General features: G+C 41.8%; 2 protein-coding genes across 3 annotated transcripts; both read left to right on the plus strand.

Moving 5' to 3' along the window:
* The first annotated feature begins 643 nt into the window (after positions 1–643).
* On the plus strand, positions 644–10,738 carry ppp1r18 (protein phosphatase 1, regulatory subunit 18). Of its 2 annotated transcripts, none has more exons than XM_047605809.1 (4): positions 644–988; positions 1,142–5,138; positions 7,984–8,199; positions 9,733–10,738. In XM_047605809.1, the coding sequence occupies exons 2-4, from the start codon at positions 1,209–1,211 to the stop codon at positions 9,784–9,786; spliced, it is 4,200 nt and encodes a 1,399-aa protein (XP_047461765.1). In that variant the 5' UTR covers positions 644–988; positions 1,142–1,208; the 3' UTR covers positions 9,787–10,738. The 2 variants fall into 2 exon arrangements, with proteins under 2 accessions (XP_047461765.1, XP_047461766.1); XM_047605810.1 differs by having other exon boundaries at positions 646–988; positions 7,984–8,203.
* Positions 10,739–11,527: 789 nt separating this feature from the next.
* cratb (carnitine O-acetyltransferase b) lies at positions 11,528–24,348 on the plus strand. Its single transcript, XM_047605803.1, has 15 exons — positions 11,528–11,944; positions 12,203–12,439; positions 13,071–13,189; positions 13,729–13,782; positions 15,645–15,810; positions 16,585–16,759; positions 16,965–17,055; positions 17,458–17,545; positions 17,634–17,734; positions 18,942–19,061; positions 20,194–20,316; positions 21,755–21,890; positions 21,980–22,042; positions 22,138–22,275; positions 23,376–24,348. The coding sequence occupies exons 1-15, from the start codon at positions 11,894–11,896 to the stop codon at positions 23,577–23,579; spliced, it is 1,866 nt and encodes a 621-aa protein (XP_047461759.1). The 5' UTR covers positions 11,528–11,893; the 3' UTR covers positions 23,580–24,348.
* The last annotated feature ends 429 nt before the right edge of the window (positions 24,349–24,777 follow it).

Below are 24,777 nucleotides of genomic sequence, written 5' to 3' on the forward strand. Positions count from 1 at the left end.
TTATTTTGTATTTTTTTATTTTCTCTCTTTTTGTTAGAATAAAATCCCCAAGCACTCCTTCACAATGGTGGAAAGTACATTTACTGAAGCTCAGTACAACTTTCCTCCCTTGCTTCAGTTTCATTCCAATGAGAGGGAAATTTCAAATTCGAGTGCTTTTAATTCTGTTTGCAGCACAAAATAAATATTTCAAAATGGCCGTTTTTACAACTTGCTGCATTGTTGCAATTACAAGTAGTAGCCATATGATACACGAGTCAGCTAAATCTGACAAATGATAATCTGGTTCACCATTAAATTAAGTATTTGGATAAGCAACATAACAGGAGGAGTCATTCTGTTGAAATTTTCCTATAAATCGTGTGATTAAATGTGTTTTTCCCCCACTTCCACAGCTTCATATTTGTGCGTCATTAATTCTTCTTCTGTACAAATGATTAGAACTGAAAATAGTTTTAAGAGCGTACCACATTAGGAGAGCTGATCACTCCTGCTGCTTGTTAAACTCCTGCTCCACCTCTGCGCTTTGCCCAGCTGACACCTCAGCCCGTTTCACAGCCGCACCCCCTCCACCTCCACCTCTTTTCCAATTACTGAGACTGAGGCTGAGAGGGATGAGACGGCCGATGGAGGGGGGTGGCGGTGTGGCCGGGGCAGACGGCTATGTGCTTTAAACGCCTTTTCTTAGGTCGGGCAATATGGTGTGTGCCACTAAACTCTCCTGACGGAATTGAATGTAATTATCGGATTACAGCGCTGCGGCTCTGAAGCTGGAAATATTTACTACCACACCGAGGACGGAGGTGATTCCGTGCTCTCATGCACACAGTCTTGGGGCGATATAACCACGTTTTTAAACGCTAATTTTTTTAACAGCGCATATTAATCTGTAAATGTGAGGGTGTTTTACGGTCGTGGAGTGGAAATTACGCACAGGTGGCGATGTGAAGTCGAGGTGGAAGCTGTTTAATCTTGCGCCAGAACTGGGGTAAGTTCTAATTTACACCTCCATAAAAAATTAACTGAAGCAGAAAGTGGTTTTGCATAAATTTCTGCACGCTGAAAATATAATAACTTTATTTTGGACTATTCTGATCTTGATTTTGAACAGATTTATTACAACAATTTTGTATTTTTTCAGACGGTTCCCAGAAGTGTCTGGGGTGGAAGGCTACACATTTTGTCCAAAAACGAGCACCTTTTCTGTTATGTCTGTCTCCTCTCTGCCGGAATGGAAGCAACTCCTTCTGGAGAAAAAGAGGAGAGAGGAGGAGGAGCGGGAGAGGAGAGAAAAAGAGGAAGAGGAGAAGTTAGCCAGCATGCCCGCCTGGAAGCGAGGGATCATCCAGCGGAGAAAGGCGAAGCAGGAGGGCTTCGGTGACAGGGAGAAGGATAGAGACGTGTCTCTGCTGCAGGTGGATTCCAGATCTCCCTCTGATTGTCTAAGTGACACAGACAGCTCTGTAACTGTTAATCTGGGGAGCGAGCCATCGCTCAGCCCAGATCCAGGGCAATGGGTGGATGCTGAACCCAAATTAGTGAGTCAGGTGTCTGTAGAAACGATTGTCCCCGTACACGAAAACCCATTTATCCGTACGCAGAGTGCATGGAGGAAAGGGAGGGATGCAGAAATGGGGAACGAACCAGAGGTTAAGGAAAGGGAGAAGGACAAATCGAGCCCCTGGAGTCAAGATGGGGATTTGGGGAGAGGACGAGATATTGAGCTGAAAATAGAGAGGTTCAGGGATTTGAGTCAAGGAAGAGAAAGAGAGAATAGTAGGGAGAACATTGAAAAAGATAAAAGTCAATGGAAAGAGTGTAAGGACGCAGGCAGGGAGCAGGAATGTATTAAAGTGAGAAAAGACACGGAGGAAAAAGAAGCCCACCCGCCGCCTGCTTCTTTTTCCCCCGTCGTCCCTTGTCTCCGGACCATCCGAGCTGACAACATCATCATCATCGAACAGGACAGGAAAGGCAGCGACGAGAGGAAGGCAAGATGGAGGGAGGCGGAGAGGGAGAGGCCTGAAGAGGACAACCAGGTGAAGAGAGGGATGAAGATGGACCTGAGGGAGATCCTCGCCGGAGGTGGGAGCGTCACCGAGATCCGGGCCTCTGAAGTTCTGATCATAAAGCCCTCGACTGACCCCGAAGAGAGAAGTGCAGCGGGGAAAGAGAAGGAGGACGGAGAGAGGAGGAGCAGCTCGGACGTGAAGAGGGAGCTGAGAACAGACATGTCCTGGCTGAGGGAAAAAGAGGTCAGTAAGGAGAAAGAGAGACCGTGGGGTCAGGCCACAGTTATCAATAAAGACCAGAGGAAGGACAGCTTGGACGATAATGTGTTTGTCGACAGAGGAGGGAGGGTCAGCAAGCTGCTGAGTAAATTCGGAGAGCACTGCAAGGCTCCCTCGCGGTCTAAAAGCTCTGACAATGTCCTCCAGGCGGCGATGAGAAAATATTCAGGAGATGAAGATGAACAACAGTCTGAGGAGAGGAGGGCAGACGGAAAGTACTTGCTGCTGAAAGGTGCACCGAAGCGCTCGTTTAGCTTCTCTGATAGAGTCATCTGTGCTAAGGAGAATGGGTTGGAAGATAACGGGTATTATGAGAGGAAAACGCGAGAGAGGATACATTCAGACAAGAGTTTGGCACCGTGGGAGGACGTGGCAAGGCTAGGGAGGGACACCCCATCGAAGATCAAACTGGGGTGCGCACGACTTTTGGATAAAGATCGTTTTTCAAGGCATAAAAAAACTGAGGATGATAAGGAGGGGTTTGTGCAGCGGAGTGAACACAGGAGCGAAGTCAAGAAAGCGGAGCCTGTTGACAAGAGAGCTGCAGAGAAGGTGGGCGATGTAGATGGAGACAAGGGGTTCACAGTGGCCTCGGTCAAAAACACAGAGGGAATATCGTTTGCTAGAAGAGTCCCAATCAGACAAGATGGGAGAGCAAGAGCTGACAAGGAGGTGAAGACAGTGACAGGTGAGAGGAGTTTGCAGAGGGAGCTGAGCGTGGAGAAGGATTTGGAGGTAGGAGGGCAGACTGAAGAAGAATTCAAAAGCACAGTCCAACCAGAAGCTGGTTATGTTGTTGCTGCCTCTGCAGAGCTTTCCAGCTCCTGTCATGTTGATGAAACTTTCTACAGGCGTGATTCAGCTTTCACCGACTGCTCCAGTCTACTCTGTACAGTCACAGACAGGGCCGCCCATAGAGGATCCGAATGGAGTGGCGCAGTCCCACGAGGACCTTACCTGACACACTCAGGTCTGTCCCAAACCACGGAGGATCTCATAAGCAAAATAGAGAAAGTTGGAGACACAACAGTTTATAGCAACGAGAGAGGAGAGAGAGTTTACGAGGTTGCTCAGGAATTGACCAAAAGTATCAAACCGGAGGTGCAAACACAGAGTGATCATGATATAATTCCCAGGTCTCCAAGAAGGATACCGCCCATTGGGGTTCCTGCAGGCCCGCTCGAGATTCAAATCCCCAGATCCGTGTTTTATGTTGCTGAGGAAGTGGGGGAGAGAAAAGCGGCTGAAGGGCAAGATTGGGAAGGAGGGCAAGGGGTCGAGAGGAGGGATAGCTGGAGGGTCGGGAAACCCTTGAGCCGCGTCGAGTCCCTGAGAGAGAAAATCAGACAGAGAGAGCTGGAGAGGCTCAGACAGAGAGAGGCACAGGGTGACGATGGACGCGAGTCTCCAGAGGTCAGTGACACTCAGACGGCTGTGGACAGGTACGAGGACACGAGAACTGAAATAGAGGAGGAGTGGGAAACTGCAGCTCATATGCGGAAGAGGCTGGCCGAAGCAGAGAGACAGGAAGACGCAACAGCAGCAGCGGCAGAGCAGACATCCGTGGCTGCCTTTGACGTCACACAGGAAGTCGATGTGTTGAAAACCTGCCCTCAGCTTCCTGTTTCTGGTCCACAGTCACCAGTCGAGAGCAGGGGAGAGGAAGTGATAAGTGGGTATGCCGCCGCTGCCTCCGAAGTTATCTCCGATAGCTTCCAAATATCCGAGGATGAAGACGACCCCCTGAAACATGAAGAAGAGCTGAGGCGCCACAACAATCGACACGAGAGCTCAGAAGAAGAAGAACAGGAGGAGGAGGAGGAGGAGGAAGAAGAAGAGAAGGAGCTCTCTGTGGAGGAGGTAGAGGAATCCGCAGTGCCTCTCGAGTCTGGGCAATCTCTCTCCCCTTCGCCAACTCATCCCAACTCCCTCGCAGCCATGAGTCGGATCTACAACCTGGAAACGGTGGGTTCGAGAACAGGCATGTGTTTGAGGGACAGGACAGTCGACATCTCGTCATCCGTACACCTTGTGAGGGTAAAGCCACTCAAATCAAACTCACAGCAAGGGGACAGCAAACCATCGGCAGGTGACGACATCCGCGGGGTTCAGACGATACAGAGGCAGATAGAGCAGTTTCAGCTGAAAGAGCAGGAAGCGCTGAAGTCATGTACTTCATCAGAAGCTGCTCTGAAGGATGGCGACACAAAGGAGAAACAAAGTCCCAGACGAGTGTTCAAGCACCATCTAAAGCAGGACGTCAAGACCCAGGAGAAAGACCAAGGAACACCAGAGCAGAGTCCTAAAGCGTCTCCGGTTCGGGTTTGTTCTCCAGCATCTAAAAAACAAACTATCACCGTCGGCCCGTCACTTCTCAGGAACCAGTCCCCGGACATTTCTCTGAAACCTACAGACTGCGCCCCGACTCCGGCCTCTTCCCCCTGCTCACCATCTCCTGCTCCTTCTCCGAGCATCTCTCCATCTTCAACCCCATCTCCGACGCTCTTCTCCATCAGGAGCGCCTCTGGGGGCCAAGTGAAGAGAGGCGCCACCATCACCATCACCCCCAGAAAGCCAGTCGCGACAGGAGGAACTGTGGGGTCCACGGCTGGGCCTACAACCGGGTCCACAGCAGGGCCCACAACTGGGTCCACAGCTGGGTCCACAACTGGGTCCACAGCCGGGTCCACGGTGCGGACCACCGTAGCAGGCCCAACCCAGACAACCCTCACTGTATCTGAGTCAGTGAAGAAAAAGTACCCAACAGTGGAGGAAATTGAGGTGATTGGTGGATATCAGAATCTGGAAAAGTCCTGTCTGGTCAAGAATAGAGTGACACCGAAAAAGGTGAGTTGGTTTTTTTTTGTCTGTCACAAATTCTAATATAAGCACAGCAAATGCTTTTCCTAATTTTCCTAAAATCCAGCAGGGGTAGTCCAAAGTTGGTCACCTGGTGTCAACCGATGGGCACTTGTTGTCAAGCAGAATCTCCTTTTAGTGGGAGAACATCCCTTTTGATTGAGAAGTGCGATCACAGAGACTGACCTAAGCTGGTTAAAGCCTTATCAAGCACGACATCTTGATTCTTAGCCATAAAATCCCGCAGTGATCTCCTTTGCCATTTGCTTCTGAGGCCTCCTGCTGTGCAAACTTTTGACTTTTGCACCTTGATAATGACCTGTTGCACTTTTGGATCTTTTTAGCACCACCTGTATATGTTTATATTCTTATAAAGACCCTCAAAACCAGCAAGCTCGATTTGTAGTAACAGGAGTAAATAGGGTTGTTTGTGCTGCTGCGGAACGAGACAGTTAACTGTACACTATGCGCTTCGGCAGCGACAGAAAATTTGTGTAGGAAACCACAATGACAAGAAGTCTACTCCTTCCTCCCCGTTTTTTATTTTTTGTGTCGCCTGCCTACATGACATTACATGGTTGTCTTTGTGAACACATGCAAAACCACACTGGTATTTACTGTTATTCAACGAGTGAAACTGCTAATGAAGTGTACTTTAGTTTATGTTTCCTCTTTTTTTTTTTTGTTTTGTTTTTCTGAATCCAATTCTTACTTCAGAAAGAGTGAGAAGGTAGCTAAACTCTTATGCAATAGACAGAAGACAGATAAACACAGATAAACTTTGTCACTTTCCCACACCATGCCATGAAGATAAATCTGAGTCAGACTTTTACAGTGTATTATAGAACATTGTCGAGAGTTGTTGAGCTGCTGGTAGTTTCCCCTCTCGCTCCTGCTTCCTTGTTCCCTCGAACAAATTTGAGCATTTCTGTTGAGTCAGCCCTCACCGCCTCTCAGACAAATCTCTCTTTGTGTCCTCTTGGACGTTTGCTAGCAGGGGTTTGGGTTGTTAGACTGGACTCTTGGCAGAGAGATTTAGACCACGCTGACCTTCCACTGTACGCCTGAGTGATGCAGACAGCAGGCCGCACAGTCTCAGTTTGACGTGGGTGAGGTGGAAAAAAATGTAAAGTGCTAGAGGAAGAGCAAAAGCGAGGAAGGGCGAAGATAAAACGGCAGTTTGACAGTCATACTGAGAGAAATAAGGATTTTTATTCGGCCTGTTCACGCTGCATGTTTTTTTTTTCGCTCACTTCCTCTTTCAAACTGAGCCACTTCCTCCAAACAAGAGGCAGAGGTAGGCACAGGGGAGTGACGTGGTGTCCATTTTTAAATTGCCAAATGCAACCCAGACGCTTAAGGACCATCTGTTTCACATTGTGAAAGAGAAACCTCTAAATTAATTTCTCCAAATCTCAACAGTCCAGTCCAGTCATGTATCCTTAAATAAACAGTTTCTGTGAATTCCTCTCTCTAAGTAGCCCTTTTGTTTCATGGAACTTGCTTCTTTCTTCCATAACCACACTTTAGCTGCAGTGAGCTTCTCTGGCCACCTGTCGCTCTCATGTTGTTGCCGTTTAGGCTCCTTTGACGTCAGGCCTCCTTCCCTACCCCCTCTGAACCACACCATCGTTACACAAAGGGGGGTGCTGACCTGCTTGTTTCTCATCATCCTCCACGTTTATCTTCATTTTCGCTTTAGCCCTCGCTCGTTAAATGCTCTCGATTCGCACTTTTGAAGCTAAACATTGCTGCAGATTTTCTTAGAGATTAATCAGTTTGTCATAGTTTTTGTCTTCAAGCAGTCACACTTTTCTGTTGAAAGTTTATCTAAGATGTGACCTCTTAGGTTAAGGTAAGCAGGTAAGCATTGAAAATGTAAAGAATTATTATTACTTCATGAACTTCCCCCTTTTTCTCGTATTCTTCCTGTCCCTGTGTCTCACCGGGTGGCCCTGCAGCCCTGCTGGGTTAATCAGGTTCAGGGAGGGAGGATTAACCTCCTGTGCCTTAGCATGGTTAGGACCAGCCTCTCTAATGCAGCGCTATTATCTGCACTCCGCTGCAAACGTCCATAGTCAGGGAGAAGCAGATAGTGTCTGCACCCACGGGTCTGTTTGCTGCAGGCCTCAGAGCCGAGCTGCTGTTATTATAAGACAGAGTGTGGACGTGCTGCCGTTTCCTGTCGGATTTAGTCAGGCTGTATACACCATGCTGACTGCTTGAAAGAAAGAACTGAAACATCCGTCAGTCAAGGCGAAGCTTGAACACTCACTCTCCTTTTCAGTAATTTAAGTTGTAAAGCAGAACTCGCGTCCAGTTTATGCTGCCCGTCTCTAATCAATAAGTGCACCAAGTGTTTAGTGAGTAAGTACTCCTACGGGGAGTATTTGCGCTGTGTTAAGCCTCATGCTGTCAGTTAACATTACACTGACAGCGTACAAACACCTCACAGACACAAACACTCTCCAGTGCCTCTAGCCTGTGTTTACGATCACGTAAGCACACGTCAGAGTAAGTATGCACCTCTCCATCCTAATTTTAGCTTTCCTTTGCAGCATGGATGCAAGGCTTTGTTTCGTGTTCCAAAATACATTAAGTTCAGAATAAAAACAGGATAAGCATTTAGTTGCGTGCAAAATCTTTAAACAGTCTTTATCTGTATTTTGTGAGTGAAAAATCCAAATTACTTTATAAAATAGGCAGCATATCAGGCTACATCTGTTCCACATTAATACAATTTCTTTAAGAAAAAGTTGCAAATCGAATCAAATTTGACCGAGACTTTTTTTTTAAAATTTAAGTTTAAAAGTTTCTGTCTTCCCATTTGCAGACTAAGGTTTGTTTCGACGAGGAGCAGCTGGAGCAGGTGTGCGAGTACCCGTCAGAGAACTTCATGCTGGCGTTCAACCCCAACCCTCATGACGTGGGGAGGATGGAGAGGCCGCAGGGAGAGGAGGGGGCGGCGGAGGAGGGGGAGGTAGCGAAGACGAGTGTCCTGCACAAGGGCGTAATGGCCACGGAGACTGCAAAGGGGCCGCGTATAAAAGTGGGTCAGTGTCACCCCCTTCTCAAAAAACATAAAGTGTAGTAAGACTGTTTTCGCCACGTCTCGCAGACATCTGTGGATTTCACTCTGGATAAGAAGCTGAATTTCATTTCAGCACAGAAGATGGATAATTATGATGATATACTATATTTTTTATTTTTTACAATCAACAAATCCCACAAAAAAAGCTAAAGTGACATTGAAGTGATCATAAATAAATAATCGGACATTGGTGTAAACATAATATCAAAAGTTCACTGTGAAATCAACATCAAATGTGTTCCAATCTGCAGGTCATTATTACAAATCATTATTTAATCCCCTTTCAAAAATGTTTGCTAAAATATTCCAGTACCCGAATTCTTAGGAAAGTCTTTTCGTCTTTGTCAGTTTCATATCAATTATATAATTTTGTTCACCTAAGGTTATTAAAGCAAGTAAAAAGACATCTTTGTTAGTTAATTATTACTACAAGTTAGCTAGCTACAGGGTTGACAGATGGGAAATGACAAGTATTTTGAGGAAAATTATCGTACGTACCTGATTTGAAGTTGCTTAGAACCTTCTGCTGCGTAAAACATTACCACAGACAATATAGTATAGCTTATAATGCAGTTTTACCTTTAAATAAGCTAACAGCTCTGTTTGTGTTTGCTAATAGTCAAGTATTAAAGGGGTCAAATTATTGTACATTATGGGATTTTTGGAATTACTGATTGTACAGAGGGTGGTACAAATACGATAATTATCGCACATCTAGCAACACTAGCTAGCTGTCAGTTAACCAATAGTTGCGCTAACTGACAGCTAGCTTCCTATATCTGCTACTGGCAGCAAGTTTAGTCTCATAATTGTCAACACAATATTCCTCCATGACATAAAGTTATATAGTGTAAACTACTTTGACACAGAGTCTATGTTGAAGAAAAGAAGAAATTTAATGGAGGTTAATGGCACAACACGGCTAACGAGCTAGGATGCTAGCCTCATTTTAGGAGTGTAGGTCAGCTGCTAGACAAAACAGCAACAACAAACAGTTTGGTTAATTTCATGCAATTTGTTGACAATAAGAAAAATATAGAAAAACAACATTTAAACAGAAAAACTGACTTCTTTTCTTTTTTCCTTTTCTTTTCTTTTTTTTTTTTTGTAAATAGTAGCAGCGTGGACAAGCGCAGTAAAAAGACTAAAAATTAGGGTGACCTGACGTGCCCGATTTCCCTATTATGGATGACCTGCCCCCCGGCTAAAGCTGTACATGAAAATGTCCCAGATTTTAGCATAAAATTACGGTTATTATGGTCATGCTTAATTCTTTTATATACATATATATATATAAAGTCATATAAATGTCTGGTCACTTTATTAAAAATCACAGAACAAAATGGAAATTAGTGAAAGAAATTAGGAGAGCAAATGGAGAAGGTATAGTTGCATTTATGGGCCTTACACAGCCATAAATGTCACTGTTGGTGAATGGATTCCCCAGACGTACAAAATAAAATATAATATGTCCGTCTGTCTGTCTTCCAGATGAGTCTTGCCCTCGATAGAAGCCAGTCACCTTCGCCAAAATTGCCCATGTGATGAGATCACCAGCATATTACTGAACAAATTTGGGCTTTGTATTTTATTTGGACTGATGTGTGTTTGTAATACATGTTGTGTTTTTGTGTTATCTAGCAGAGGGATGAATGAAATGTACAGGTCAGTTTGGGTCATGCGGTTGATTAAAGGGACATAACTGTGTTTACTGGGAAACGATATCACCTAGTTTACTTTCAGGGACACTGAGGGACAGTTGTGAATGTATAAATATGGTACTATGTCAATAATCACCCCTCAGGTGTAAACTACAGTGTGACAAATGATCACTTGTCTATGCAATATAAGAATAAAAGGGATATTATTTTGTAGTTAATATGTTTAATAGTTTCTTCTATGTTGATACCTTTATAAACCTGAGTGAGCACAGAAAAAGTGATGTTTATATCATCTGGTTTCATGTGCCTGCTGGATTTGCCCATACAGATGATGTGAAGATCAGCTAGTGTAGCTACTTCAGACCAACCTCCTCTCAGCAGGTGTTGTGTTGCATGACCCGGGTTTTGGTGCAATGTGTAAGCTGATGCAGATTTCCTTTTTTTTAATTATTATTATTATTATTATTATTAATAATAAATCGGGTTTAACGAAGCCTTACTGTTCACAAAACAACACCAGTAACAGTTCAGCAAAATGTGCATGGGTTTACATGAAGGTTTTATTTTGTGATTTTTGTCATGTGGAAGTGAAGAGTGAGTGAAAGTCCATGAGAAGAAGATTTGATGACATAAATCATTCAATTAACAGATTAACTTCATCATAATACGACTCCAGCTGTGCTACATTTATAATATTACATATATGTATACAGAGTGTTTCTTGTTTATAAATTAAAGTTTTAATTGGTAAAATATGTGCAAACTCTGTATTTTTTCTATAACAATGAAAGAAGCTGGCTTCAAGAAAAAAAACTAATAAATATTTCTGAAAACTGTTTTGTCTCCACTTTTATTTGTTACAGACACAAACAATGTTTTTTTCTATGAATTTATAGCTATCACTCTACAGAAACCTAAAACCTCAAGTGTGATATTGTCTATATAACCTCATTGATATTTGTGTGCGCACGTAACTAGTTGTAACAGCGACACTCTGCGGACAGATGCGGTACTTCACCAAATCTCAGAAACAACATCAAAAGTTTTTACTTGTACGACGTAGATACTGAAGAGAGACACGAAGCCAAAATTTTAAACTGCAAAGAGATCTGTTGTTTTGGATTAAAACCACAGACTGTATATGAAAGATATTTATTTATAGTCTATGATTTTAACCCGCTTTGTTGCGGTTCTTTCAACTTGTTCTGGACACAATCAAATCTATCATGTTCCAGTATTGTTGTTGTTTGTAAATGAGTAGAGTAAAAACGTATAATCACAAATTAAAAAAGAAGTAATTTAATGAGTATGAAAACATTCACACAGATATAAGTATTGCACTTGGGAAAAGACCAGAATTACAGAATACAGAATACTGTATACTTGTATACTTATTACTTATTTATCCATTACAGAATTCGTACAGTGAAGTGAAATATAATAAGAATAGCTAAATAATTATGCTGAAAAAAAAAAATAAATAAAAAACAACAACAACAACGCTGAGGCGCTTTCACAGTTTTGGGCCTCCCGGCTCCCCTTACCACCTCGTGAGCGAGCTTCACCTCAGATACCTCGGAGCGCGCGCGTCCACGCGGCCGATTTTACGATCCCCGAAGAGGAAACCGAATCTGACACAACACCGGAAACATCCCTACGTCAGCACGTGCGCGGACTCCCAGCCTGAGTCCAGTACGTGAGTGTTTGCATGTGTGCAGCTTTTGGAGGAGAATGAGAAACGCGGAGCGGGGCTGCGGGTTTGTTTTTGTGATTGTTTGAGTCGTCGTCTGTCGAGCCATGAGGTCTCTCGTCTACAGGCAGCACGCAGAAGAAGAAGAAGAAGGAGGCGGTCTGGGCTTCGCTATGGAGATCTGACCCTGTGCAGGACTGTGTTGTGTTGTGTTGGGGTGGAAAAAAAAAAAGTTGTCGGGAAATAAAGGCTAAGCTGCTTCTTTTTTTGTGCCACACATGCAACTCGGAGCCGAGGAAACATGATTTTGTGGAGAATTCACCCAGGAAGCTGCAGAGCATGGCTGTGTCGGGTGAGTTTGTTGACATGCTGTTTCTGTATAACACTATTTAATGACAACTGCCATGTCTTCCACACTTCCTATTTTGATACGCCCTACAGTCGCGCCCTTCTTTTTCTTGGCACTTGGTCAGACTTTATTTGAAGTCTGCGCACTGTGTTGACATGCAGCTGAACTATAACCGTCCTTAGACAAACTTTTAATGTGATATCATTGCATAAGTTTTCTTTTTCCCTCCTCCTCCTCCTCCTCCTCCTCCTCCTCTTGCAGGTTTCATTGAGGCAGGATCAGTGCTTCTTCTCGGTGTCTTCTTCCTCGGTGCCTCAGCAGCCGGTGCCGCCTCTGGCCCAGACCCTGCAGGGTTACCTGCGGGCTCTGGAGCCCCTGCTGCCCCCCGACGAGCTCAGCCACACCCGCAGGATGGTGCAGGAGTTCGGGCGGCCCGGTGGTCTGGGTCCGCACCTGCAGGAGGGGCTGGAGAGGAGAGCCAGACTCACCAAGAACTGGGTGTGTGTCCGCACCGGTGTGGGAAATGAGACACATGTCGGAGCCACAAAACAAAAATAATCCTAAAAATACGCAAAATAACTTGGAAAGTGTTCCTAAAAAATGGCGGTTAAGTTTCATTTAATTAATGAATCGGAAAATGTTTGCTAAAATAAAGTCATTCTGTTATAATAAATGTGATAATTCAGACAAAACATGGCTTTTAAAGACCTTAGGTTCAAAAACTTTATAAGTTTGTGCTGCTAACATATTTAGAGAATGGACTGAGGTAAGTTAAGATGTAGTGATGCGTGATTTTTCCAAATAAGCATTTATGCCATCAGTAAATTTCTTAATATTATGTGTGCGTGACTCTTCATCTGTGTTGAAGAACTCTTTTAGATTAATAAAAATCTGACTGACGTGACTCAGTTTAAAGAAAATACATTTATAACTTGTGTTTCTTTTTAAATACACGCAGCACTAATCACATCTTTTAAGCTGATGTGTTTTAAATGACTTTGAGATAAACAAAAGTTTTGCATTTATAAATCCAGAGCCAGTCTTTCTAAAACTACATTTTTTTTTCTTTTATTATCTGACTGTGAAGTTTAAAGCTGATTTGAGGGTCTTTGCGTGTGCGTCCCTGCAGATCTCAGACTGGTGGGTGCAGTGGGCGTACTTGGAGAGCAGGCAGCCGCTTCCCGTGCACTCGAACCCGGCCATCTCTCTGCCCAGGAGAGACTATAACGACTGGAGGAGCCAGCTGGTGTGAGTCCACACGTGCCAATATGGTGACGCAGCACATGAGTCCCTGTTGACTTGTTAAATGTTAGTCCTGGGAGAAAAAAAGAAACTCAGGAGTGAATAGTCAACGTTTTCATTTGGAAAATTCTGCTTAATCAGATTTGGCAATGTTTTTTGATCATTTCAAATGGTGTAGACTAAATTTAAGATACCGATACTGTCTGTGTTCTTCAAACTGCTTTCACTTTAAGAGCTGAATGCTTCCAGGAATGTCCAAACAACACTGTGTATATTATAGTGTCGTGTCTTTGTGTCATCGTTCACTTATGATCTGCGTTTATTATGTGAATCCGTGCTGCCATTTAAACCCTGTAGCATAAACACTGTCATATAAACTGGAATAATATAATGTTTAGTCATTCCCTGTCATTAATAATCTCTACTATTCGGCGCCTATAGACTGTTCGGGTGAATATGAACTCTATTTATGGTAAAGTTGAGGTTTAAAAAGTGGGAATGTGCCGCATAATAATAGCAACAATAACGTGTTTGTTTCTATTCAGGTTTGCTTCCAAGCTGATAGCAGCTGTTCTGGACTTCAAGGCCAAGATCAAGACGTAAGTCTAAATTTATAACCAGACAACGTTCAGTTTTGAGTTTAAAAATTCAAATGCTATAAGAAAATGCAATAAGACTATTCTTTGCAAGTGTTGCTTTAATGTCCGTCTTTATATTTATTAAAATATATTTGAGCAGCATTATTGTTGTGTTGGCCATTCAGCTGAAATTAATAGAGTTACTTTATTTTATACTTTAATTAAACCTTTAATACCTTAATTTTGCAGCAAAATCACTTCATAAAAGTAAAATATGTCACATGAAAGAAGTTTCTCAACAACTATAAACTGTATAACAATGAAAATAACCAGTAAATACAGGAGAAAATGAAAATATTGAACCTAAATACTTAAAATACCTCAACATAGGTTCAATAAAACTCTATATTTAATGGTGCGTTGTGACAATTCTCTTATTGCTCTCTTGGTCCAGTACATCTCATTACAGCTTAATTAAACCAGTTCCTTATGAGTAATTGTGACAGTTATGAAAGCTGGGTTTTCTCCTCATTAATCCACTGCTGGCTTTCACCAGCTTCTATTTCTGTGCCGTAACCTTTAACCTGACTGGCTTCGACTTGTGTTTCTCGGCCGTATGAAGTTAATCTGTGTCTAAATTTAGTTTCCTGCTCTGACTGTAACAGAATCTCAGCTACTGAAACGTTCACCCCCCCGTCCCCATTTTAGTGTTAGATGTAAACTTAGTCTTTGGTTATGGGCCGTTTATCAAATTTAGATATTTCTGTCAAATGTCCAGCTTCTCAACTTCCACGACATACAACATTCACTTAGAATAAAACAAATGTCAGTTCATCAAATATAATGATCTATTGACGACCTTATTTTTTGATGTAACTACTTAATTAAATATTATGTGGTTTGTCTATGAGTTGCTAACTCCAAAGTTACAGTACATTTTCTCTCTGGAATAATTTAAATAAATGCTAAGACCCAAAGAAACGGAAAGCAAAGTTGTTTATTATAGAAAATATCTGTATGTTGTACATATCTTTTAAGGAAGTTTTATTTATATCAACTAGAAAGAACATCATGGCTTTAATGACCTGATAACAAACCAAAACGGGTTTTTATGTCTAAAACAAGAGTTGGTTTCTGCTGTTCCTTATCAGCTCTCAACTAACGGTAGCTTGGAAAACTTTATAGTACACGCACACACACAGATAAGCTGATGCCTTCTAGATAATGGAAGTGTAAAAAGTTGTCTGCTGTAGTGAATGTGGTTGACTGGTTTACGGGTCACGGCAGCAACATGAAAATATAAATAAACATTGCCAAACAGATGGTCTGTTTGTCTCAGAGTGCAGATAAAGCCTGGCGTACAGCATGAAATGACCTTTATAATGTAGTGTAAATAACAGTGAGCCTAATATAGATCCCTGAGGGACGCCTTTCTCAACCGAATGTAACTCTTTCAGCATCAGAACTTTTAAATCCATCAGGGAGATAAGACATGACCCGGCTGTGAGAGGAAACATCGAGCCAACACAGTGCTGCTTATTTAAAAGACGTTATGATCATCTTAGAAGACTCAGACAGATCTATAAATTTTGAATTTTAGCTTTAACAGAATTTTAGCATCAGGTGCAAATGAGGGTCAACAAATTGTGTTTTACTTTTAGACATTTATCAGGGGTTTACTGACCTAATACCTGGATCAGTACTGGCCATCACATGACTAAACAATATTATATAATGTTATATTCATTCATTCAGTGCATCTCACAGATATCAGATCTCAATGTGACATATACAGGTTTGGAAGTCTCGCAAAAACATTCACCGAGTGGGTGGATCAGTCATTATAACGCTAATAAAGTTTGTTTTCTCTGTGTGTCCGTCAGCGGGCAGCTGCCGGTCGAGTACATGCGAGGGAAGCCTCTGTGCATGGAGCTCTACCCGCGCCTCTTCTCCTCCTGCAGGATCCCCGGCCCCAAACACGACCACATCGCCCACTACGGCCGCTCACGGCGCTCGCCAACACACATCACAGTCGTCAGGAACTACCAGGTGGGTTCTGCAGACGGACAGACATCACATTTTTGCCCCAGTGACAGTCGTGTGTCGCAGCTGCAGCCTCACCTGCAGATTTGGTTCACTTTGCCAACTGTTAAGTTAAACTATTAAGTTTCTTAAGGACTAAACCGATTAGAGGTCGTCACTGGACGTTTTGGCTGAAGGTCATCCTGCGAGATTAGAGATTAACCTTTGCCTGAGACTGCTCTCTGGACATTTCAGCAGATGTTCTTACTATTAACTCTGATTTAAAGTATATTTTGCATTAAAATGTGCATCAGGAGCATTGGATCCATTACGTGTTAATGGAAGAAGTATTTACAAACCTGAAAACTTTTCTCGTGTTTACCATTTTGTTAACGAGTCACCTTTACATTAAGATATTATGTGTTCAGGCGTTGAATATAGAAGCTAACTCTAAGAGTGTCTGCAGCTAATAGTCTTTTAACTATGTTTAATGTGCAAAGTATGTTCTTAAATTTACATGTGATCAGTTGGTCTCTAAAATATTAGTGATTTGGAACAGTTTGCATAAACTCACAGGGTATCACATAGTTTCAGTGTTTTTTTATTATAAGAAATAAAAATGTAAATGTAAAAATACATAAATTACTGCTGTAGTGGTCAAAGAAAACCATTTGTTTAAGTGTATTAACTAATCAGCTTTTTTTAATATTCAGTTTGTGTCTGGATTTGACAATTTGGACACAAAAAGCTTCATCTCTCCAGCATCTTTGAGCCTCCTGACGTCTTTCCTCCTTTTTCTAGTTCTTCCAGCTGGAGGTTTACAACAGCGACGGCTCGCGGATGACGGAGAGTCAGATCCACTCACAGCTGCTGAGGATCCGGTCTCAGTCCTGGAAGACTGACAAGGAGCCGATGGGCATCCTGACCAGCGAGCACCGCCACACCTGGGGACAGGCCTACAACCGCCTGCTCAGAGGTACGTGACATGACCACTTACATACCCAAGAAAGGAGACTAGGCGGCATTTATACTGGCATATTTTAACCCATTTATTACAAGACAGTTCATTACCAGTCCATGATTCTTTGAGCTCCTTTATTTGCAGCCATTTAGCTCCGAGACAAAAACTCAGTGACATTGGTCACTGGATCCTAAATGTGGTTTTCTTCTTTCTGACTCAGATAAACTGAACCAGGAGTCGGTGCGGCTCATAGAAACAGGACTTTTCTCCCTGTGTCTGGATTCTCCAGTCATGAGGATATCAGATGAGAAGTATGCACAAACACACACGTTTGTATGGCTGTCTTTGTGAGGACAATTCATTGACGTAGTGCATTCATAGTGCATATTGCAACCTTTACTCTAATACCTTAACACTTAAACAGTCTTGTAAAGAAGCGAGGACTCGGCCTTTGCACAAATGTCCTCACTCTTATATTGGACCACTCAAGCTGGTCCTCAGAAAGATAGCTTTACAAGAGCAGATACACACACACACACTCTCAGGTATTTCTGTGTTTGCTAACATTGAGTAACCCCTCTGTCTGTGCAGATATCATTGTGTCACTTCCTTCATTTGAGCTGTTGCTACTGGTTGGCAGATTTATCTCTAAAGATTGTGACGGATTATTTACTGGCTTTAAGTGTCGTGTTTGTTCCGGCTGTGATTGACAGGTACGCCAGTCGTAAAGCAGCGCAGGTCCTACACGGTGGCGGGACGTTCTCCAACAGCGGGAATCGCTGGTTTGACAAAACGCTGCAGGTGGGAGTAAAATACATGTGATAAGAAAGGGTGTGAACAGGCCAGCTGATCGGAGTGGGCTGACTATTGTCTTTGTTTGTTTGATCAGTTTGTCGTAGGAGAGGACGGCTCATGGGGTCTTCTGTATGAACCGGCCACAGCCGAGGGTCCGCCCATAGCCACACTGCTGGATCACATCCTGGAGTACTGGTGAGATAAAGAGTCCCTAGGTTGATTAGTGGGGTTTGGATTTTAAAGGTTTGATTTATTTTTAGTTTATGTTTTTTTCCACTTTCCCCAGAAGCAGCATCAAAAAAAAAGAAGATTAAACTGAAGTAACCAACTAGAGGCAGATTCCCACTTAACTGTTTACATGGACACTAAATAAAATGATCTGATAAGATATATGTTGAAGAACATCAATCACAGGAAGAGAAGAGTTTTTGATGAGTCTACCAGAAATATAACAAAAGAAAAAGAAGCAGTTTGTTCCCTCATTTTATTAAGTGCTACGTCTGTCTTTCCTAGAAACTGGTCACTAGAGATCGACCGATACAAGCTTTGCAGACAGGCACATCCACAGGCAACCCTGTGCTGCTCCAGACACTACGGACCTGTGCAGCCCATACATGTCCCCTCCCCCACTAGCAGAGTCCTAAATTTTACTGTTGTTTTCGTTAAGTAGGAGTTTGCTAGCAGGCAAACTAATAGTGCAGGTTGTCAAACAACCACTGTCCACAGTTTAGATTGAAGCTGTTGTTAAGCTATGTTCTTTTATCAGAACAAAAAACACACGTCCTGTGGCAGTAAAATATTGACAATCAGAGGCTCAGAGTAACTGAAAAAAAACGAGTCCACTCACATCTGTTTGTCGTCTATCAGTTGTCACCAGTTCCCAGACTGAAACATCAAACGCACGTCAAACACGGAGCCTGATAAACTTTATCTAAACATCCATGAATACACAGGACTCCTGCTTCTGTTTTTGTTGCTGCAGTTTCAGTTGGAAACCGAGCTTCTTAAAATCCAAAGCTCTGACACATGTTTATCTCTTTCTAATACTTTGCCTTTCTCTCCCTTCTTGCTCACAGCGGTCACATACGATTTCCAACTAAAACAAAATCCTCTACAACATGTAGCTGCACAGTTTTGTGGGTTGCCTTTAATGAATATCTTGCAAATATCTTTCGACCTTAGTGTTATATAATGTGGTTAACATGTTAAAACTCTGATATTTGTATTTACAGCATGCCCAAGTTTCTTTTTGTCTTTTAGTGTCAAATAGTTAAAAACAGTTAAACATCTCATTAATTTCTCAGTCAGTGCTCCAGTAGTATAATTAGGAAAGTAAAATTCAGGTGGAAAATTGCCACATTCGTTTCAGAGGTTTTCATATATTTTATTTTCTTGTCTGCAGTGAGAAGCCAGACCCAAAGAGGGCGCCGCTGGTCCCTCTACCGATGCCCAAGAAGCTCTACTTTCACATAGACAGAGAAATCAAGAGGGACATAGAGCAGGCCAAGCAGAACCTCGACATGTAAGCCTTCCACAGTCTCAGTTGTTTAAGTTGGAGTTAAATTGTGCAGGACACAGCGTCCGCCGGGTGTTTGCTCCAAAATCCAACACAGCTGGAACAAACCCGCTCTGGAGGAAAGCCGCAGGAGAGTAAACACATTTATCTTCTCCGTGTTTATGTAACCTTGATGAAAATAATTCACCCTTTGACTTAGCTGCCTTTTTCAATCGCTCGAAAGTCACTCTTTTCTATCTGCTGCTTTTTTCTTTTTTTTTTTTTTTTACAACCACAACTAAACACAACTTCAGAGCATTTCTAAATCGTTCTAAATGAGATGTTTTCTGCTCAAAAACTGAATTGTGGATGTTGATACAAACATATAATTAGAAGAATTTTGATGCTACTGTTGAGAATTCATATAACTCCTGTCATACAGTGATTTATTGTTGCAGCTGTTGACAGATGTTACACTTAAAATGTCCTCATGTCACCTTACAACAATATTTTATTTGCCTTTAAGTGTTACTTAAATGCATAAATCCGTGCTAAAAATTGTGACCTAACGAGTTACCACAGTCTTCAAAATCTAATATATTGAAATATGAGAAGAGATGGGCATTTATTGATATTGATGCCATTATCGATTCTGCTTATCGATCCGGTTCTTTATGGATTCCCTTATCAACTCTTCCTGTGAGTTTTGTGGTGTAGAAGAAAGTAGGCGTTCGTGGTTTTGTGTAAACAACAGCAATTTTATTGAGTTTCTAAACAAGAGATAAGAGCTTGTGTAAGAAAACAAACGGAAAATTGGTCACTGGATCCTCCCTATCGCGTGATGTGAATAAAAAAGTAGAGATTCTTCTTCTATCGTTTTATGGCGGTTGACAAACAACTATTTAGGTGCATTACCGCCACTTTCTGGACTGGGACGTAAAGATTCAGCACAGAAAGTATCGTTAGTTGGAATCGATAAACACAAAGGCTAATGACATTGATGAATGGAACCGGTTCTTTTAAAGAACCGCTTATTAATGCCTATCTCTAAATGTGAAACCATCAAAGTTATGCAGCTTTCTGTCCTGTCATCACAGTCCAAATTCACGATTCCTCCCTGTTGCACAAACGCTCACTCGTGTTTGCAATCTCTCTGCAGACTGATCAACGACCTCGACGTCAACGTGTTCAACTTCAAGAGATTTGGCAAAGAGCTTCCCAAGCAGCACAAGCTGAGTCCAAACTCCTTCATCCAGGTCGCCCTGCAGCTCGCCTACTACCGGTCAGTAGCTGCGTTTCCATTCCATGTCCACATCACAAAATATTTCTGTGCTTTGTACGTGTTTCCATTGAAATAAGCTGTAACTCTCGTGAAGTTTCGTCTTGTCGCTTTGAGGAAGAGGGACTTCAAATTAACTGGTCACATGACCCCCTGCATCATCTCCAGTAACACCACTGACAAGAATTGCGAAAAAAAGAAATGTTTTGAGGATATTTGAGAGGTTTTTCGAAATGCAGGCATTTCTATTTTTTTTTATTGTGATATTTAGGTTTTGTGCATTTCTAGGGGTAATGGAAACGCAGCAAGTGACAGCGCCGTCCCCACTAACGTCAGTGAAGACTGATGCTACATTTCTGTTAGAGAATAATAACAACCATTAGAAAATGACACTGTTATTATCATGCAGCTTCAGTTGAACTCCCTCAAGTTTGTGGATTTTACAGAGTTTTAGACATAGATACGTAAACAAAGGTTAAATGTTGGATTAATGTTAAGAATGTTTTCATTTGCCACTTGTAAACTCCATGATCATCTTTCCCAAGCGCCGTTGTTGACGGAATATACTACAGATCACAGCGTTTTTGTGATCTCCTTGTTTCACTCAGCTGAAAGAGAGGGTTACCTAGGCAACCAGAGAATGGCACATCCACTGGCGACTACAGAAATCTGCAAATTGTTGTGTGTTTTGTCAGGTCTTAAGGTTGAGTACAGATGCTCTCTCTACTCAGAACTCCTCAGATGCTTGAACTGTACCTACAGCTTCAGATACATTTACTTTTCACAAAAAAAGTATTTTGCTCTCAAGCTCTGGAACAGGAAGCAGAATGTGCATTAAGGTGGACTCAAGATTCAAGTTGTTTATTGTCACATGTAAAGTAAAAACAACAATCTACACTAGGGGTGGGAAAAAAAATATCAATGTGGCAATATATCGTGATATTTTTTTTTCCCAATACAATGATTTTGAAAGTCTGAATATCGGTTTTGTGCTGAATGTGAACAACTTCCGCACTTTTTCTGTACAAGTGCAATAAATTGGAAGTGAATCATTTGGAGTAATATTGTTTTTTGACTTGAATTATCGCTGTCATCTGCTGTACATATATACAACGTGTATTTTAAGCTGCATTTAAAATATCTCAGTGAGTCATGTAGAACATTGCAATATATCATATGATATCATAATATCACAATAATGTATCGTATCGTGACTAACGTATCGTGATACGTATCGTATTGTGAAGTCCCTGCCAATACCCAACCCCAGTCTAGACCACATAATGACATTTTTACTTTGCAAGTCTGTCTCACTAACAACACTAAATTAATGGGAAATAGAGAAAGACCTACAATAGAATAGAAAAATTAAAAAACCTGCATCGTTGGTGTTTATCTGATGAACACAGCCCTTATAATAGTATTTTATTTCTTCCTCCAGAGTCCACAACGAGGTCTGTCCTGCCTGTGATATCGCCACTCAGAGGATGTTTCGAGGAGGAAGGACGGAGTACATCCGCTCGCCCACAAATCAGACGCTCAAATTCATTCTTGCCTTTGACGATCCATCCGTATCCGTGAGAATTTTTATTTATTATTTATTTTTTGTCTGCAGGTGATTAAATAGCTGAGAAATGTTTAGTGGCTTGTATGTGTTGTGTTGCAGAGGGAAGCAAAGCTGGAGCTGTTCAGAGAAGCTGTTGATGCCTATGCAGCTCTGACCACACAGGTTAATACCAAATATATTTTATCTTTATTTGTATTTTTTTAATTATTTTTACGTGATAAACACTCATCTATTTGCTGCTTTTCTCTTCTGCTCAGGCGCTGAAAGGACACGGTATTGATAACCACTTGCTGGGGCTCAAGCTGCAGGCCATCGAGGAGGGACTGAGCATTCCCAAAATCTTCATGGATACAGCCTACGGCCTGGCGACGCACTGGAAGCTGCGCACGGGACAGGTTTGTGTTTGTCGCTCAACAGGAAGCGGGACTTTTGTTGTTCATTTTATGAATATTTGAGAGGGAACTTTGTCCCAGACGATAACATCTGTAAAGTTGCTGCCATCACGTACACTATATTGAGGGAATTTCCAGTAATCAAGCTCTTCTCTTTTCTAAAGTGACGACCGGCAGATTTTAAAATAACTTGTTTTATACGATGCTTTTTATGACCTGTTGTAATTCCCCTGCTTTTTTACAAGTCACATTTTATGTCAAAACACTTTTATAATGTAGTGACCTACTGAATCTGGTGACTCAAACTCGATCAGAGCTTTTCTTTCACTTCACATTTTCACATTTTAGCCTTTCAAGTCAGTGTCGCTCTGAACATTTTACATACAAATGTTTTTATATCAAGAACAACCAGATAGGTCTGCTTTCTGCTCTACGTTAAATTATTCAATCGTTTTTTTTAATCTTTAAACACAATTTTCCCAGTAGAAAGTTGCTATAACTCCGTATAAAGATCAGTGGAGAGAGGAGTTTCAGAACAAAGTCATCCTCGTTTGCTTTTTACAACAATTTGCTGAAGTTGTTGTGAATTGTGAATTTGTCCGATGTATTCGACCTGTTAGGGACTATTTTAAATGTTGGGTTTTTAAAGAAAATTGTGTCACAAAGACTATTTTCACTTATTCAGTTTTTTATTTTGTGAAATTAAACAAACACATACATTGAAGTCTTATTATTTTATCCACTAACAATGTTCTTGTTTAATATGTTTTAATTGTTTAATTGTATGATATTGGATGATAATAAGGGTCAACTCTTAGCTTAATCAGGATTATTTGATCGTATTGTATTATTTTTTAATTTATTTTTATTTTAAATAAAACTGCTGTCTGATATTTTTTATAATTAATACTTAATTCACTTTAATTCCATCTGATTAACAGCGGTTGTTATAAAAATCCACACCATCACACCTCAATGTTTTTATGAACATTTAAAATAGTCTGAAAGCATCACAGTTCTCAGGGTAAAAAATGAACTTTTGATTTTATTTTCAGCCTCTTGTAGTAAAGTCTTCTTCGTGTTCTCCTGTCGTTTCCCTTCAGGTGCCTGCTAACACAGACAGTGTGATGTGTTTTGGGCCTCTCGTCCCCGATGGTTACGCCGTGTGCTACAACCCCCAGTCGGACCACGTCCACTTCTCCATCACCGCCTTCAACTGCTGCGAGGAGACTAATGCGGAAACACTAGCTCGCACAGTGAAGGACACCTTGTGTCATCTGCATGAGCTGCTGCAGCCTACCGTGTAGGACCCACAGGATGAACCCACTCGCACTATGTTTTCTGAAAACATTTTGTGTCAGTCTCGATGATGTGGCTTTTTGTCATTCATGGCACTCGTCACCAGAGCATTTAATTCTGGGAGAGTGAACTCGGCGTCTCTGATGTGATTTTGATGCTTTTAAAGCTTTGGGGAAGCAATGTATTATCCTGTTTCTTGCTCAGTCAAGCTGCTTTAGCTGCAGAGTTGCTACAGTGGATTCGTTTGGAGGAATCTGATGCTACCGAGTCTCTGAGTGAAGGAAAGTTGAAGCCAACCTGACACTCCAGCATTAATCCGAACAAGCCAAAGCGTGAACTGACTGCACTCCTTTTACAAGTCATGCGATGACCAGTATTTTTCTTGTATCTTAATATTTTTCCCATCAGAGTTGATTGACAAATGTGTTGGATCCCTTTGATTTTTGTAAAGCATAGAAATGGACCAAGCGACAGAAAGCAAAAGGAACCGCAGCTGTTTTTCAGGCCTGGTTTTCTGGATGCGTTTTGAATGTGAAGAGTTGTGGCCCTTCAGCAGGACGTGTAGTTCTGGTGTCAACTTGCAGGACTGGGGACTGGATAATAAAGTCCGTGATCACGTGACTCTTGTGCAAGTGGTTATGTGTTCGCGGGTGCTCTGACAGGGTGGAGGACGGTGTTTGTTTTTGTATTGATCATTGATATTGACTGCTTTCGTTACTGATATTCCTACAGAAATCACTGAGCTATTTCAGATATGCAATAAATCGCAAGACTTCAGAGTGTTTCTGACTACAAAGAAATACCAAGCCAAACCTTTAAGGACTCATGAGTAGATATGTTTTTATCCAGGTTACTGCTTTCAGGAGGACGATAGAGACCCATGGATACATTTTACATCAGGGCGGCCCCAGTGTTTTTCCTCTGGCCATAATGAGACTTTGTCAACATTTTATTTGTGCTACAAGTTTTTGTTTATTTGTGCTTCACCAGTAAGTAAAACCCCATGCAGCCACTGCAACTAAACACACTTTACAGATTAACATTTGCCGCAGATGTTTATAGAAGTGTTGATTCGAATTCTGATTTGATCGTAGCCAAGTTAGAACATATTTGTCTGTGTTTTTTTAAAAAATAAATAAATATAAAATCTCTTCATAAAAATAAACAATCATTGTAAAATGTCAGAAAAGAAACAACCTTTATTTC

This window comes from Mugil cephalus, chromosome 14 (assembly GCF_022458985.1).
Source record: "Mugil cephalus isolate CIBA_MC_2020 chromosome 14, CIBA_Mcephalus_1.1, whole genome shotgun sequence".
NCBI classification, from domain to species: Eukaryota; Metazoa; Chordata; class Actinopteri; order Mugiliformes; family Mugilidae; genus Mugil; species Mugil cephalus.